This window comes from Syzygium oleosum, unplaced genomic scaffold, assembly GCF_021117445.2.
Source record: "Syzygium oleosum isolate NSW1041296 unplaced genomic scaffold, Sole_v2.1 Sole_v2.01, whole genome shotgun sequence".
In the NCBI taxonomy this organism is placed as follows: Eukaryota; Viridiplantae; Streptophyta; class Magnoliopsida; order Myrtales; family Myrtaceae; genus Syzygium; species Syzygium oleosum.
This window is the reverse complement of record NW_026607485.1, coordinates 18,748,653-18,764,872: the sequence shown is the minus strand read 5'-3', so window position 1 is coordinate 18,764,872 and position 16,220 is coordinate 18,748,653. Positions and strand designations below refer to the sequence as shown.

The 16,220-nt window shown below is 39.7% G+C and overlaps 1 protein-coding gene across 3 annotated transcripts; it reads left to right on the top strand.

Annotated features, from left to right (window-relative positions):
• The first annotated feature begins 3,468 nt into the window (after window positions 1–3,468).
• Window positions 3,469–13,518, top strand: LOC115683438 (wax ester synthase/diacylglycerol acyltransferase 4-like). 3 transcript variants are annotated; one of them, XM_030607980.2, is made up of 5 exons: window positions 3,469–3,744; window positions 3,912–4,496; window positions 5,179–5,541; window positions 5,644–5,781; window positions 6,169–6,443. In XM_030607980.2, the coding sequence occupies exons 1-5, from the start codon at window positions 3,556–3,558 to the stop codon at window positions 6,313–6,315; spliced, it is 1,422 nt and encodes a 473-aa protein (XP_030463840.2). In that variant the 5' UTR covers window positions 3,469–3,555; the 3' UTR covers window positions 6,316–6,443. The 3 variants fall into 3 exon arrangements, with proteins under 3 accessions (XP_030463840.2, XP_056158948.1, XP_056158950.1); XM_056302973.1 differs by lacking the exon at window positions 6,169–6,443 and adding an exon at window positions 13,233–13,518 and having other exon boundaries at window positions 3,470–3,744; XM_056302975.1 differs by having other exon boundaries at window positions 3,470–3,744; window positions 5,644–5,731.
• Window positions 13,519–16,220: the final 2,702 nt, after the last annotated feature.

Genomic DNA, 16,220 nt, shown 5'->3' with positions numbered 1-16,220 from the left:
TTGGTTTGGGGCTGACAATTCAGAATCGCATCTCTTTAGAAAGAAGATCTTTTGTCTCATGGTAGCCTGTTCTAGTCCCCTTATGAAACTTTCATTATTGGGTTAGCCATACACTTCACATATTTCTAGCAATTCACATGGTATCATCAAATGATACAAGTATTGGATAAGAATCTACAACGCACTAGAATGCCTTTGTTGATGATCCTTTGCTTCGACAACATCTATGGTTCCTCAAACAATGTAATATGTCACACCCGGTAAATCCTTAACCATTCGCCCTCTTACTAATACTATAGAATGTTCTTGTGAATTATGACCAATACCAGGTATATAAGTAGTGATTTCAAATCCATCGGTTAATAATGGTAAAGGGGCTCCGATGACGATAGGGATGACTAGAAAAACGAATGAATTTTTTAATCCTTACCAACTTGATCTCGTTGACCAATCCGTTCTCATTTTTCCTATTAAGATGTCACTTTTCTTACTTTTAATTCCCCTTACCAGTGAATTATCAATCATATATCAAACCTACAATTACCACCAACATTATCTTATGCAAGGCCCATGAAAAAAGAACTCGAGAAACCAATTGAAACTATATATCTACGAGGATTTTAAAAGTTTCGAATGCAAAGAAAGATCCTTCAAATGGTTAGAGAGGCGGTTAAATTGGATCCTACAGAAATTGCAATGCATGGTGGTTAGAGCTTTGAGGTCAGCTCATGGAAGATGTCAACTGTAATTCTAATTTTGGGGTGTTTGGTGTTTTTTTTTCTTCTGCCGCTTCGTGTCCTCTATTTCCCTTCTGACCATCCATTTAATTTGTGAGCCAACTTTATGGCATTATTTAATTTTTCCAGGTGTCTCCAGCTTCAATTTTTCTGACATCTTCAGAAAGATTGTACCTACTCGTGATGTGACTATAGCGGTGAGTTATTAGATTGATTCGGACACGAGAAATTTCCAATCTTTCATGGGTTTCCATATGCCACAATCATGTACATGCAACTGTTTTATATTGACGAACTTATTAAAAGAAAAGGCTCGGTTAGCACACTGTATTTTTCGTGAATATCTGTTAAAAGAGGGTACAAAAAATCCAAACGAGCGGTAATCTGGTGGTTAATCGGTGTGATATTTTTTAAACGTATTTAAGAAGAAAATATTCAATTTTTTAAAGTATTGACTGCACATATAATAAGGTTGTCACGACCTCCCCAGATTTTAGGTGTCAACAAAGGTCAATTAATGTATTGACATATGTAAAAATTCCTTATCTGGTTGCTTGACATAATCCTTTAAATAATTCATCAGTGACTTATTATAAGGTTTTTTTTATCGATTATATAAGTCTTTTCGTTCATTCTTTGTATTAAAGGTGGAAATTACTTCAATATCAAAATGGGATTGGCTACTCTGAATAACTGCACATAACATAAAACTCAAAAAGGAGTATTATAGGTAATGGTGACTGTTGGAGGTAAGTGTTTACTCGCGAATCATCCAATAAGATCGTTTCCACCCAACATTAAACTTTGGAATGTTACAAAAAGGGAAAATGACACAAATAATTTCTGAACTTTGGCTCAATATATAATGTGCTCCCTAAACATTTAATTTGGTCAATGTGGTTCCTAAACTTTAGCACAATTGGAGTATATGAAAACGTTCAATGTTATCCCTAAACTTAAATTAATGAAATGATGGCATTGAATATTTTCATATAGTCATTGGACTAACTTGAACATATACTTAAAGTCTGGAGATCACATTGAACAAATTAAAAATTCATGTATTAAATTGCATATTGGATCAAAGTTTATGGACTATTTGCGTCATTATCCCTTACAAAAAACGCTATCGGTTTTGAACAAGTGGGTTCCAATTCGAATCATGTATGCATGACCTATTTCATCTTCTTTGGCCGGCATATGTACACACGACCTTACTAACACCTTTGTAATGATCTTCTCTCTTTTGTCCTTAGTGACCAAGTTATTTTCGGGATCCGTTTGTTTGAAGCAAAATTGTTCTAGTGAAATTATTTTCCCACTTTCTGGTATTTGGGAATGTTTTCTATGAACTGAAAATAACAAGTTTAGATTCGGGGAAAATGACTTCCTCTTATGGTAAGAAGGAAACCACTTTCCCTAAACCAAAAAAACAAACAAAAAATAACCACTTTCCTTGAAAATGATTTTCTTGAAAAATATTTTCCTTTAACATGAAGTTTTCAGTGAAACAAATACTCTCTTATCTTTATGATGAATTCTATGTGGCCGTGGAAGTCCATCCATGTAATCTGGATCATCATATTTTATGCTACAAATGTAGACCTTTGGATCAGATCTAAATAAATGGAATAAGCAACTGGTTAAACTGGTTTACAGGTAGTTTTCTACACTGATCAGCAGTTTCTTATGAAGTAGATATGAATACTAAGCATTTGAAACTTAGGGTTTGGTAACGAATGTTACTAAGCAAGTAAATAAATGCTTGCCTTTTCAACTTGACAAGTTGCTGACGTTGAAAAAGTTATCATTTGTAATACAAGATATTCACATTCTATTTTCGATATACAAAGATATAAATAATTATACTTATTACCTTACCAAAAAAAAATAATTATACTTATTACTATTAGTTAGATTTAATATCTTTTTTAATCACAGAAAATTATGATCACTAGCAAAATTTACCATCAACAAATTTGTACACATTCAGTTTTTTAGCCTGAAAAGTTTTTTTCTTTTGGGTTAATATCACAAAAAACCCCAAACCGGTACACCCGTGACAAATTTATCCCAAATTATTTTTTTGACCACCAAAAATCCTAAACTGGTATATTTGTGACAATATTACCCTCCGTTAGTTTCTGTTAAATTTTGCCATCAAAATTTCGAGTTGGATGACACGTGGTAATTGACGGGTGTACCAGTTTCGGATACCCTCTGTTTGTCATCGGTGTACCAGTTTGTGATTTTTCGTGATATTAATTCAATTTAACAGAAGGTAAATTTGTCACAAATGTACCAATTTGGGATTTTTTGTAGTTAAAAAATTAGTTTAAGGAAAATTTGTCACAGGTGTACCAGTTTGAAGTTTTTCGTGGTATTAACCCTTTTCTTTTTTACTAAACAAAGCCTGAAAAGCTACTTTTTTTCCGAACTACACTAAGTCCGGAAAGTTATTGGCTATGGTGAAAACTTCACTTTGCATATAAAATATGTCCTACTTGTAGCAACTTGGATTGAACTGGGTTCGTTCGAAAAACTGTCTTTATGATTTTTTCAGTACACGTGTTTCACGTCCATATAAAATATGCCCTATGCATAGCAACTTCTAACTACCAACACTTTATTATCCCAACTAATCCCTATAATGTACTGAGAGTCATAGTACACAGTCACAAGGATGGCCAGAAACGTAATTAAGAACCCTCGATGGACATATATGTGTGTGTGTCAATGATATCCAATTCTTTCAAAGACTTCTCTATGAATTCTCAACCTGATGCTCTTAGATTGATATTATTACAAGTCCTATCCAATGGAGTTGATAAAAGAGGACAAATATCTTGAGCCAGTGAGCCCTACAGGACAATACTTCAACAGTAAAGTGATGTCCGTTTCTGTTCTAAGCATGTTGGAATTCGAAATTCCAATCGATGATTCCCAAACTACGTCGCTCATCAAAGATGTTTTCCTCCCAATCAACCCACGCTTCTCTTCGATCATGGTATGTATGTATGTACCATATGTACCGATATTCATCATTGGTGGGATTGAATTATGGGTAATTAGTGTTTATCAGGTGACCGCGTGCATGGTCACATATCTTGAATGAATAAACCATAATTCACTGCACACACAGATATTATTTTGGTTTTCTTTTGTCTTGGATAGGTGGAGGGAAAGAAGGGAGGAAGAAAATGGAAGAAGGTGGAAGTGAATGTGGAAAACCATGTACACTTCCCCAGTTTTTGCTCTCCAAAGGGCTCATCATCTCCATCCGAGAATGACAGTTTCCTCAAAAGTTACATTTCGCAAATAGCCATGGAACCATTTCCACAAGGCCAACCATTGTGGGAAATCCATATTATCCAGTGTCCAACTAGTGAAGCCCAAGGAACACTAATTTTCAAGCTTCACCATGCACTCGGGGATGGCTATTCTCTTGTGGGTGCTCTCTTGTCTTGTCTTCAAAGAGCCGACGATCCCTCTCTTCCGGTAACCTTTCCCTCGGTCAATAACTCCAGCTCAGTCAATAAAGATGACAGAAACTTTGGACTTCAGAAGGTGGTTAGCAGCTGTTTTTTGCCGCTTGTCGACACTGTAAGAGATTTCTGTTGGAGCGTCTTGAAAAGCACTTGTGTCAAGGATGATTTGACACCGATTCGGTGTGGCTCGGAAAAATTCCGGCCTTTTTCAGTGTCGACAATCACGTTCTCATTGAATCGCATCAAAGACATCAAGTCTTGCCTTCGAGTGGTAACAAATATCATTTTGAAGACTATACTAACTCTAGCTTCTTGCATCACATGTGCATTACTTGATCTTTTAGCATTTTACTTTTTATTGCACACTTTTCGTCTCTAATCTTTTGCATAATAATGGTTGCCTTCACATAACTAGCTCAAAAATATTTATTTTTTTTAAGTATTCACAAAATATAGGTAGTTTAGGTGATATTTACTTTAGATGTTTACTATACTCAGTCTGAAAATTAGTATACGGTTAGTATCAGGGTGAACAAGGGTTAATCAAGGAAAATAACATGAATTTACACATTTAATGCGCATAATATTTTTTTTTATACTGTGTGACGATTTTTGTAGCCACAAGAGCACAACATGACATACTTGAAAACAAAAAAGACTGTTGAGCTAGAAACTGGTTTCTTTTCATATAGAAAATGAGTTCTAGAAAATTAGTTAATTTCTTCTTCCAAAGATAATTAATATCTTTAGTAGCATTCGAGCGATACAAATGCAACATTATTTCTTGAACTAGGGTCAAATTGGAGCATAGGCATATTTACTCTTTTACTATACAGAAATCTATTAATAACCCTAAGGCTTCGAATCAATAAAACAATTTGTAATGACTTCGAGGGCAAAATAATAACATATCATTAGTCATTTTAGATTGAATTTTCTCTATAATAAAACAGACCATCAACGACGTGATAACGGGAGTAATCTTCTTGGCGACTCGATTGTACATGCAAAGAGCAAGCCCAAACTCAAACCTGAGCACCAACTCCACAGCGCTGGTGTTGATGAATACAAGGAATTTGCGAGATTACAAGTCCCTGAGAGACATGGTTAGACCTAATTCCAAGTCACTGTGGGGAAACAATTTTGCATTCTTGCATGTGCCGATACCGAAGGTGAAACCGGGCGATTCTCAGTTCTCTGATCCTTTGAAGTTTGTCCACAAAGCTCGTGAGGTGATCAAGAGGAAACGGAGCTCCTTCGGTGTAGTCCTCACAGGGAAGCTACTTGAGATCATGAAAAAATGCAGAAACGCAGAGGTAGGTGCATGTCGCGACAATTAATGAATCAGAAATGCTAATTATGTTAAGTCTGGTTCACAAATTTGATATGAATGCACTCTTGTTTGCTTGAACTTGCAGGCAGTAGCAAAGTACATCAGCAGGACATTGAGAAACTCGAGCTTGGTCATCTCCAACGTTATGGGGCCAATGGAGAAATTGTCTCTGGGTAATCATCCTGTTAAAGGCTTGTACTACACAGTCGCCGGCACACCTGAGGTATATTTCTAGTTATCATTAATTTTGATTTCAATCCAAGAGCATAAAATTACCAACGCTTAATTGGTGGGTCTAAAGTTTTGGTATTGAGCCTCATTTTTCGAGTCGTTTCATGCATCTTCTTCTGAAATATTGATATAGATTGCAACTTTTGAGACATCTACGGATCTAAGCACAAAATTTTCTACATGATACTGTAATACATTTTATGCAACAGTTACTCTCCTATGCCATCCGCAAGAAGTCGACAGGATGTCGAATTCAAGAATCGATATGTCTTATTTACCATAACACATAATCACTAGACTGAATTGTGAGCGGCCTTCTTCTCCATAAACGATAACGTGATGAACACATGAAATTTATTCTTGTGATTAACTTTTGCAGAGTCTCAACATAACGATCTTCAGCTATGCGGGAAATCTGAGAGTAGCTGTGCGAGCTGAGCAAGGCTTCATAGACTCCGAGCTGTACACCCGCTCGCTGCTTGATGCTTTCGACATGATCTTTCACGATGCATGTGGGAAGCAGTAGAAGCCATTCCCATTCCTATTATTCCACTGTGCAACGCCTTCTATGAAACCCTAATTTCATTTCCCTTGTTTTTGGCAATGATATTGTTCAAGTGGATGAATCCAAAAATCGAGTCTTGGGGAGCAAAATTAATCCCAAAACGGGGTCTCAAGTTAAAAATTTAACGCTTGACCTGTTATCGCTGTTCCTGTTAAAATGTCTGCTTTTCTTACTTTTGGTTCTCTCTTACGTGCAGCTTTTTTTCCCTCTTTTCGCAAACTAACGTTGACGCTCGCTCTCAAAACTAAAGAAGAAGATCCTGATGAAGTAAAATTGCGGTTTGGTCGAACCAGTTTCGATATGGGTAGATCTAGAACTGAACACAGAAAGAACGTAATATGCTGACATTTCGTGGGCTTCTTAACCAGCTTCTATAACAGCAAATCATTGATTTTGTGCGATAAAAGAAGGTCGATAATAATCGCTAGTGTATAGACCAATGAAATATAATTTGAACAAATCGCTATATGACGAGATATGTTTAACTTTGAATTTAGAATATGAGATACCCTACAAGGATTGAAATCTAATCTCTTGCCTAATCAAACTCTGGTTTAATGAAAATCGAATTGTGAATGATAATAAAGATAACTAGGGCTGAGCCGATCAAATTATTCACATTAAAGTTAATTGTGGGGAAATTATAAACGTAACTTATCTTTTTTTTTTTTTTTTGGTAAGGACCGTAACTTATCTTTTACGTTGCTTATTTATGTAAAAAATAAGTTTTATCATCTTATTGGAAGAAAAAATATCCAAATTAGTATTGAACTAGCAAAAGAATAATAACGTTATAGCTACTGTAAACATAAAAGAGATAATCACCGCTGCTAAAGAACGAATAGCTCGAGAGAAAATACTAAAAGAGATAATACATATCTTTCTAGATGTTAATGTTGTGTGACTTGACTTATGAGCAACGATTAGAGGGAAAATATGTTAATTTTGGTAATCTATTTTTTGGCCATGATGTTGGATTAGTATTAAAGACAAGAAATGTAATCTACAGAAACACATATTATCCTGCCCCTACAAATAATTGGCTGCAATAAAGGTTTGTCACTAAAGCTCTTTCTCATTTTTCAATTGATTTGAGTCGGGAACAGAGGCGAATTTTGGTGCCATGTGGTTACATTTACTATTGTTTTCATTCATAATGATTAAAATCATAGACACCGAGTCATGCACTCGCCTCGTTGCTCGATGCTTTTGACATGATTTTTCACGACGCACGAGGGAAGCCATAGAAGCCGTGTGTCGATTAGTATTATATACAATGTGACGCCTTAGGATCAAGCCCTGCCTTTTCTTTTCCAAGTAATTCCTCTGCAATTTATTTCACGAGCTTTTCAATTTTATATGGTCTCTTTTCCTGTATTCTTCATGTTTATCCCTCATTTGTTTTGGGTATTTTCACAAGAAAATCATAGGCGGCAAATACTTCACCAGGGAAAAGCTATTGGCCCCTTGATCAAGTGAGTCCTAATTAGAATCATACATACACGACCTTAGTAACACCTCTCCTATGATTTTCTGAATGTTTTCGTAGGGTTTGGTTCTTCGGTTATATATATGTCATTGTCAGGTTTCACGACGCCGACAACTAAATGAGAAATTTCATGCAAACCAATCATGGTGTTTGGTTATCTTTAACTCCAATCCTTTTTACGCTACAACCAAAACGAAGAAATAACATAAAAGGAAGACTATAATTACCCGACTTTCGTAATTTAAATCCCGAAAGCATTAACTCATCGCATGAATTGTCTCTTTCCCACAACAACACGGAGAAAAAAAAAGAACAGGGAAAGGGGTCCCGCAACATGTGCACAGCAATTAATATCATGTTCAATGAAAAGGTCCACTCTTTTTCATGCTCCTCTAACATGCCCCCAACTCATGCATCTTCCTAACATGTGATTTCAGTTGCAGAATCTAACCCAACCCAACCACTCTCTCTCTCATCAAACTTTTGGTCAGTCTTCTTTTCCAACATATGAAAAATGGGCAACTTATTGGCTGGCATGCATCATAATCCAATGATCCACCTAATGCATGTTGCACAGGCAGGATTGGAGAATCATCTCAAAAAGACCAGGGCATGATGCTTTTCACAGCGGAAAGCTCAATGAGTACATGAGAGAAGGAAAATCAATGTGATCATTCATAAGGAAAAGGAAGAGAGGGAAAGTTTTCTCAACCCATTACTACATTCAAGTGAAAGCAGTCACTTTCTTTTTTGTACAATGTAAAAGAAATATCATACACATATCTACCTTCCTCTTCTCAACTTGGTTTAACCTCTTTACTTGACCACCGTAAAATCATCTGAACAAGCAAAGATATAAATAAAAGAACGAATGAGAGAGGAAAAAGAATAACAGATCAAAGAACAAAAACCTAAATAAGTAGCTTCTATGCACTCAGCTTGAGCAGTATAAATCATCAGAAGGCTGTAAGAAGACCAATTAACTGAAATATATATGACAGAAGCACAATTACTCCTCGGTAAGACACTGTTTTGTTCCCCTCACTGGCAATCCATGGAATCGAATGTGTCCGCAAAGCATGCTGATTTTGGAGGGATGCTTGCATGGGTTTGGGAGAAGGACGTATCGTTAAACATTGTGGAAATACCTACATTCGCTTGCCATCTTTCTAGAGCTTGAGGGGAGGTTCATGTGTAGATCAATGCTGTGACATTCTGAAATCTGACCCACTCGGAATTTATGAAATGAATAGTTTATGGACGTGCTTGTAGTTAGACCTCGCCCGAAATTGATCACTTCGGGAATACTAACTGTTAGGGAAAGGCTAATTAGGGATCTAAATTTGCACGACCAAAGAACTCGATCGTGAACCGATTTTCGATCATGAAAATTGTCGAGGTGACATTTTGAGCCACTGTAGGCCGATCCAAGGATAGTCAGGGATCAGTTCGCCACTGTCATAGTAGTGGATCGCGGGTGATTCCGCTGGACCACGAAATGAATTGATGAATGACCCTAAACCTATACCAAACGATCGTGCCCGTCGGATCTAGCGATCGATCCTCGCGATTAAGTGACAATCGAGGTCGTCACGACCCGAGTAAACTTGTACGTGGCATGATTCAGTGTCGGCCACGGGTCAAATGCGCGAATTTCCCCAAAAGCCACCCATTAGTACGAGATATGCGCAAGTTACGTTATTCAGAACTTAGGCATTAATTAGAGACCGAGTTGGGCGTTGGAAATTCAGAAAGTCACGACAGATCACTTGGACGATGTTGTCATTTGTCCAGGTAGCCTTGGATTTGCCCGAATCCTTCAGAAAAATTGAATTTCGGTGAGAAATGGCAAATGACCATTTTACCCTTGGAGATTTGTTAAGGCCAATGCAATTTGGGAAGGGCATTTTGGTAATTTTGCCTAGCCTTAGAATTAGAGAATTTTGGATAATTTTGCCCTTGGACTTTTTGAGAAATTCCCAAATTGCCCTTGGATATTTTGAAAAAGATTCGATCCGGGCCATCAATCGCAAGATAAGAATGAATCTCGACCGTTGATTGGATTTGTGAGAGAGGGGCATGATGGTCATTTGGCCCCTCAATTATTGGCCTTGACTATTTAGACCAAAATTCTCTCTCTCTCTCCTCATTCTCTCACTCTCTCTCTCGGCTCAATCTCTCCCTCCCTCCCTCACCGAACCGACCTCCTCTCCTCCTTGCCGCGCCATCGCCCGCCGTGCCACCGCCGCTCGGTCACCGAGCCACACCACCACCCTCACGCTGCCGTCCTTCTCTCTCTCCCTCTCAGCGATTTCTCTCTCTCCTCCCGTGGCCGTGAGAGACCGCGGCCAAGGAAGCTGCTCGCCGTCGCCGATCGCCGCTGTGAGGCCGCCGTCCGCCGTCCCCCTTTCTACTCTAGCCGAGTTAGTCTAGAGTTTGGGTAAGTCACGCCCTAAACTCTATTTAGGACTTCGGGTATTGACGGACGAATTAGGGGTGGAATCGGATTTAATTAGACGCGGTTTTGGCGAAATTTGGGGCTGTTTATGGATTAATTGTGCGGACTGATTTAGGGGCTGGTATTGATTGATTTTTGAGGATGAAATTGTGATATTTCGAGGCTGAATTGGTGCCGGATTGAATGCTGGAAATTGGGACTTATAATGATGAGTATTTGGCTCGGGTTAAGAACAAATGGTGCCTATTTGGTGCACGGTGTGGTGGCTGGAATGTGATGTTCGTTATGGCTTGAATTGAGTGAGGAAATGCTAAAATCGTGTTTGTTATGTGGCTGTGATTGTGGGCCCGTTGGTGGTCTTGTGTGTTTGTTGGATTGTGTTGTGATTGATTGAAATGTGAGTCGTTATGTGCACGCCTGGGCCGAATTGAAATAATTGTCAATTGGCCGTGTTGAATGCTTATTGAGCATGAGAAATGTGTGTGAATTGGTGCGTGCACGGGCCACGTGTGATTGGCCAATTTATTGGCAAGTGGATGTTGAGCATGTGAACGAGTGAGAAAGCGGTGTGGTGTGGTACGTGCGATAATGGAAATCCCTGAGGCGGTATCATTACGTGGGGATATTGATCCGTCCTGAGGCGGTACGACTACGCGGGACGATGCCCGGTATTACCGGAGGACGGCCAACCTGAGGCGGTACCATTACGCGGGTTGTGTCGTAGGTGGTAGGTGTTGAGCCTGAGGCGGTACCACTACGCGGGCAAGATACACGGCCTGAGGCGGTACCATTACGCGGGCCTTGAAGTGTTGTTATGAGTTGGTCGCAGTGAACCTGAGGCGGTACTACTACGCGGGTCACTGGCGAGTTGAGAATGAGTTGGTCGCAGTGAACCTAAGGCGGTACCATTACGCGAGTCACTGGCGAGTTGTGTGGAAAGAATGTGATGAGGCCGGAACGAATGCATGAAATGTAATTAGAACGTGCATGTGATTGGAAATGGTGTTGTTGTGACTAACATGCAGGTTGTACGCTGGAAAGGCCCAGGTAAGCATAATTGTGTGCCTGCTATGTGATAGTTGAGTGTGGTTGTGGTTGTGATTGTCTGGAGGTACGTGATAGCCTAGGTGGGGTTTAGGGTGTGTGCTTACTGAAATGTATTCTCATGGTTATTTCAACCAACAATTTCAGAACCCCGGCCTGAGCAATGAATCCCCCATCGCCACCACCTGAGCGTTTTGGAGTACCGGTGCACACCGACCACAGCGTTGTAAAATACCCTATAGAAGAAAACATGACCTGGGTTAAGCATACGGTAGTTTGGGTAGACGTAAGACTACCCCTCTGGCAAGCCAACACGTACACCGCCTGGTTCTTTCGAGACGGGGTAGATGAGTTTGGCCCCGTCCGTGGTTTTGATGTCCCCTTCGATGGAGTCGGGGACTGGGATCCATCAGCCATACCTCCTCCGGACGGCGAGATGACAAGCCTGGAGACTAGCCTGGCACAGTCCGGACATCAACCTGCGCCTGCAGCACCTGAGCCCTCGGGGACCGAGCACGAACCGGAGCCGGAAGAATCCCAGGCGGGGTACGATCCAATGGACGTGGATCTCGAGGTGATCCCAGAAGAAGAACCAGAAGAGGAAGAACCCGAGGCAGAACCTGAAGAGGCCCTAGAAGATGAGCCTGAAGATGAGCCTGAAGAAGAACCGGTGCACATACCCGAGTATGAGCAATGGCTCGACCCCGAGTTTGTGCCAGAGGACGAGACTGATGAGGAGTCAGTCGAGGAGGAGCGGGTCGAAGTTCCAGCGGAGTCGGGTGATATCAATAACCCGATCGAGATCAAGGCCGAGCCGGAGTCCTCAGAGGAGCAGACAGTTCAGGAGGATTCAGGTTCAGATGCAGAGGAATCAGACTTGGAGTGGACGCCAAGTAAGGGGCGTAGGGGCTAGCATACGGGTGGAGAATAGGCTTTTTGAGATGTTTCATTTTTGGATGATAGGGTACCCAGGCTATCGATCATTTTGGATATCGGTGGTTTATAGTTCGGTGTGCATATGTATATGGTGGTTTGTAGATTGTGAATATTATGTAGTTTGGATGAGCAATGAATATGTTTATTCTCCTTAATTACCCCAGTTGTTATCGTCCGGGTATTGGTGGCTTTTGCTGCCGTTTTAAATCTCTGATAAGTTGAATTGGGTCGGCGATACCCTGGGACGTTGCATGATTCGACCAGAGAAGTGTGTCGCGTGCTCGAAGGGGTTCGGGGCGTGACAAATGCCATAGTTGTCCTCCGTTGGGGAAATTTGATTGTTAATGAAGATAGAGTAGTAATTATAAATATTTGATACTTTGATGCGTGATGACGATCAAAGTATTATTTGCCCCCACTATTGTTGCTGTTTGGATAACCGTAGAGAAACAACTTCAGTAATTGCTCAATTTCTCTCTTGAAATTTCATCTTGAATGTGTTATCAAAGTTGTGGGTATGAAAAGAGAAGAAAAGAGTGTTACGAAGAAAAAGTTGTTATTTTGAACATTTGTGATCCTTGAATATAGTTGTGATGGAAAATGTGTGATTTTGTGTTATCGACGCATCTCTTTGGAATAGGTACTTATCCCCAACATCACCACTTTTCATGATGAACCATCACCACTTTTCTCGACAACAATCATTTCTTTTCATAATCAAGAGTACCATCTTTTCATGACCAAGACTCATCTTTTTTCATAATAACATTTTATGCAACAGTTACGCTCCTATCCCATCTTTAAGAGTCGACATAATTTTGAATTCAAAAAATTGATTCTTTTTATTTTACAAATCACACACTCGTTGGACTGAATCGTGAGTGGCTTGCTTCTTCGTATCAATGATGTAACGAATACATGAAATACTTTCTTCGTGCTTTGTTTTTGCAGAGTCTCCAAATAACGATGATCAGCTATGCAGGAAATCTGAGAGTAGTCGTGCGAGCTGAGCAAGGGTTCATAGATTTTGAATTGTACACCCGCTCGCTGCATGATGCTTTGGACATGATCCTTCACGATGCATGTGGGAAGCAGTAGAAGCCATTCCTATTCCCATCGTTCCACAGTTCAATGCCTTCTGATGAAACCCTATTTTTTTCCCTTATCTTTCGTTATGAAGATCTTGTTAACGGGACGAATCTAGAAATCGAGTCTTGAGGGGTCAAATTATAAGACAACTGCAAATAAATGTAACTGTTGAGTTCTCTGGTGGGGAACTCAATATAGTCAGTTTCGTTGGGAATAAGCGAAATACATTTCACCAAGGGTTGGTCTTTTACTCTTTTGTGACCGAGTGATTCTTATCTTCATGATGAATTCTATGTGGCCGAGGAAGTCCGTCCAATTAATCCGGATCTGCAGGACCAGTGCACTGCCTAGGGGTTTGGCTAATGAATTATTGAGTCTAAACTTAACTCGGACTCTCCTAAACCCATATCAATTTACGATTTATGGTTTAAGTTTTTAACATGCAAACGATTTTTAATTATGAGTCGCCACTAATCAGTTTTTTATGGGTCAATTAGACACTCAAGTAAAGTAACGAGAGAATTACTTTACTCCTACCAACCGAAAATTCAATAAGTTTGGAAACTTGATTACACTAATTACCCAACTAGTGCCGTTTCGGTACCTAACCTTATTCAATCACCAACTGAAGTGTTCATGCAGCAATGTTACTAGTTGTGAATCTTAAAGTCCTATTCCTAACCAGGCTAAAGGGAAACAACAATCAATATATCGAAAGTGCGTAGCCAAGCAATAATTAGAATAGAAATGCGCAAACAACAATTTATCATTCGTTCCTAAGAACACCCAAAATCCTATTGTAAAACCCTAAGAGCTTGTTCAATTTGAGCACAATTTTTTCAATCATAGATTTTCGCATGTTTTTAAGGAAATCTACCCAAAACCTAATTTCTTCGCAGTTTTCTAATTTTAGAAAAATAAATTTTTTTCGGAATTCTTCTTTAATTTTCAATTTTTTAATTTTAAAATATTTTTATATTAAAATAATAATATAATATATAAAATAAACGGACTTGGGCCGGACCTCGAGCCGGCCCAACCCAAAATCAATAAAACCCAATACTAAAACAAAGCTGAGCCCACACCTAAAACGCAATCGAGTCTCAAACGAAGCGAACATGGCTTACCGAAGGTGTGAACCCCGGGACAAGGGAGCTGCGGCGCCGGTGTTCGTCGGATGAGGCTCCGGTACTCCAGTAACACTGAGCTACGTATTTCACTCTCTAGTTTTACTCTCACTCCCTCTCTCTCTCTCTCTCTCTCTCTCTCTCTCTCTCTCTCTCACCACTCCCCCCCTCCTTGGCCCCCCCTCCCCTCTCTTTAAAAATTGTCACTAGTCCTCTCTCTAGCATCCTCCAGAACGGTTCTAGATGGTCAACGAAGCCAGCTACCTCTCCCTTCCATTTTCAGCTCGAAAATGCCACCGATCAACGCACCATCCCTGCCTCTGTACACGCCTGCAGCCGGTCTATTTCTTGGAGCTGAGTTAGGTCTGTTTTCGGCTAAAATGGTTGTAAGTTTTCCGCAGCAATGTGTCATTGCTTCCACTTCTCTGAATCGCAGCTGTCATCTCCTTTGTCGTAGCCCCTTCCTCTTATTTGTCGTTCTCGCGAGGGAGAGAAGACGAGAGAAGCAGGCGTGTGGGAGGGCTGGGTTGAGAAGGAAAAAAGTGAGGGCAGAAAGGGCTGGGCCGTGGAAAAAGAGAAAGAGCAAGAGGAGAAGAAGGAACTGGGTCAAACAGATCCGTTTTTTTTTTAAAGAAATTTTTAATAATTATTTTCTTCTTCTTATTCTTTTTTAAGGAAAATATATTTTAATAAATTCTATTGCTATTAATGCAAATGCTTCTAATGTCTACACGTTGTGCAAATAAATTATACTATTTTTATGTTTAGGGAGCTAAAGTTTAACTCCTAATTTTCTATGTAATTTATCACAAAATGGGTAGTTAAAATTTAGATGTCAACAGCTTTCCCTCTTGGAAGGTGAGTTACATTCAAAGACAAACTGATACCTAAATTTTGATCATGTAAATGCAATGAATGATTTTTTGTGGGGAACATGGAACTTTTTTGGATGATGCATGTTTAAGCAAATAAAACATATCTTGGATCACTTACATTGCGGAATTGGTAGAATAATTCGAGGCATGAACTGGCACCCGAACCTATGTTCGGCTGCCTTGACATTAAAAATTACTTATTCAGGACCCAAACCTATCTCCAATTGTCTGTCAGAGCAATGAATTGTTTGTTTGGGCCTCAGATCTATCTCCGGTCGCCTTGACGGCGAATATTGCCTTTCCAGGACCTATACCTATCTCAGGTTGCCTGTCGAAGCAACAAATTATTTGTCTAGGACCCAAACCTTTCTTCGATTGCTTTGACAGGAGAAAGTGCCTGTTCATGATGCGAACCTATCTCCGATCACCTATCAAAGGAACAAATTGTTTATCTTAGACCTGAACCTTTCTTCGGTTGCCTTGATAGGGAAATTGCTTGTTTAGGACCCAAACCTTTTTTCAGTCACCTATCGGAGCAATAAGTTGTTTGTTTAGGACCCAGACCTATCTCCGATCGCTTGACATAATTGTAAAGATTACCTGCCTAGTACCCGAACCTTTCTCCAGTCGCTTGACATAGCAATTGATGATGAGTGGCCTATTTAGTATCCGGACCTTTCTCCGGACTTGGCACAAGCCTTGGTACTCTTACTGAATCCCTAATTGCAAGAAAAAGAAGAAGAGAGATAATAAGAATTAGGTTTCAGTCAACCTTTTCTTTTTCTTCATGTGTTGAAGGGAAAAAATCTTATGGTTGTCTTTATATTTTCTCCATTTACTTTGATCCT

Excerpts from the sequence above, each read along its gene's own strand:
- LOC115683438 (XM_056302973.1), top strand. The coding sequence starts at position 3,556 with ATGGAGTTGATAAAAGAGGACAAATATCTTGAGCCAGTGAGCCCTACA. Across the intron at positions 5,542-5,643 it reads AAAAATGCAGAAACGCAGAG|GCAGTAGCAAAGTACATCAG; the intron begins GTAGGTGCATGT and ends TTGAACTTGCAG. Across the intron at positions 5,782-13,232 it reads CAGTCGCCGGCACACCTGAG|AGTCTCCAAATAACGATGAT; the intron begins GTATATTTCTAG and ends TTGTTTTTGCAG.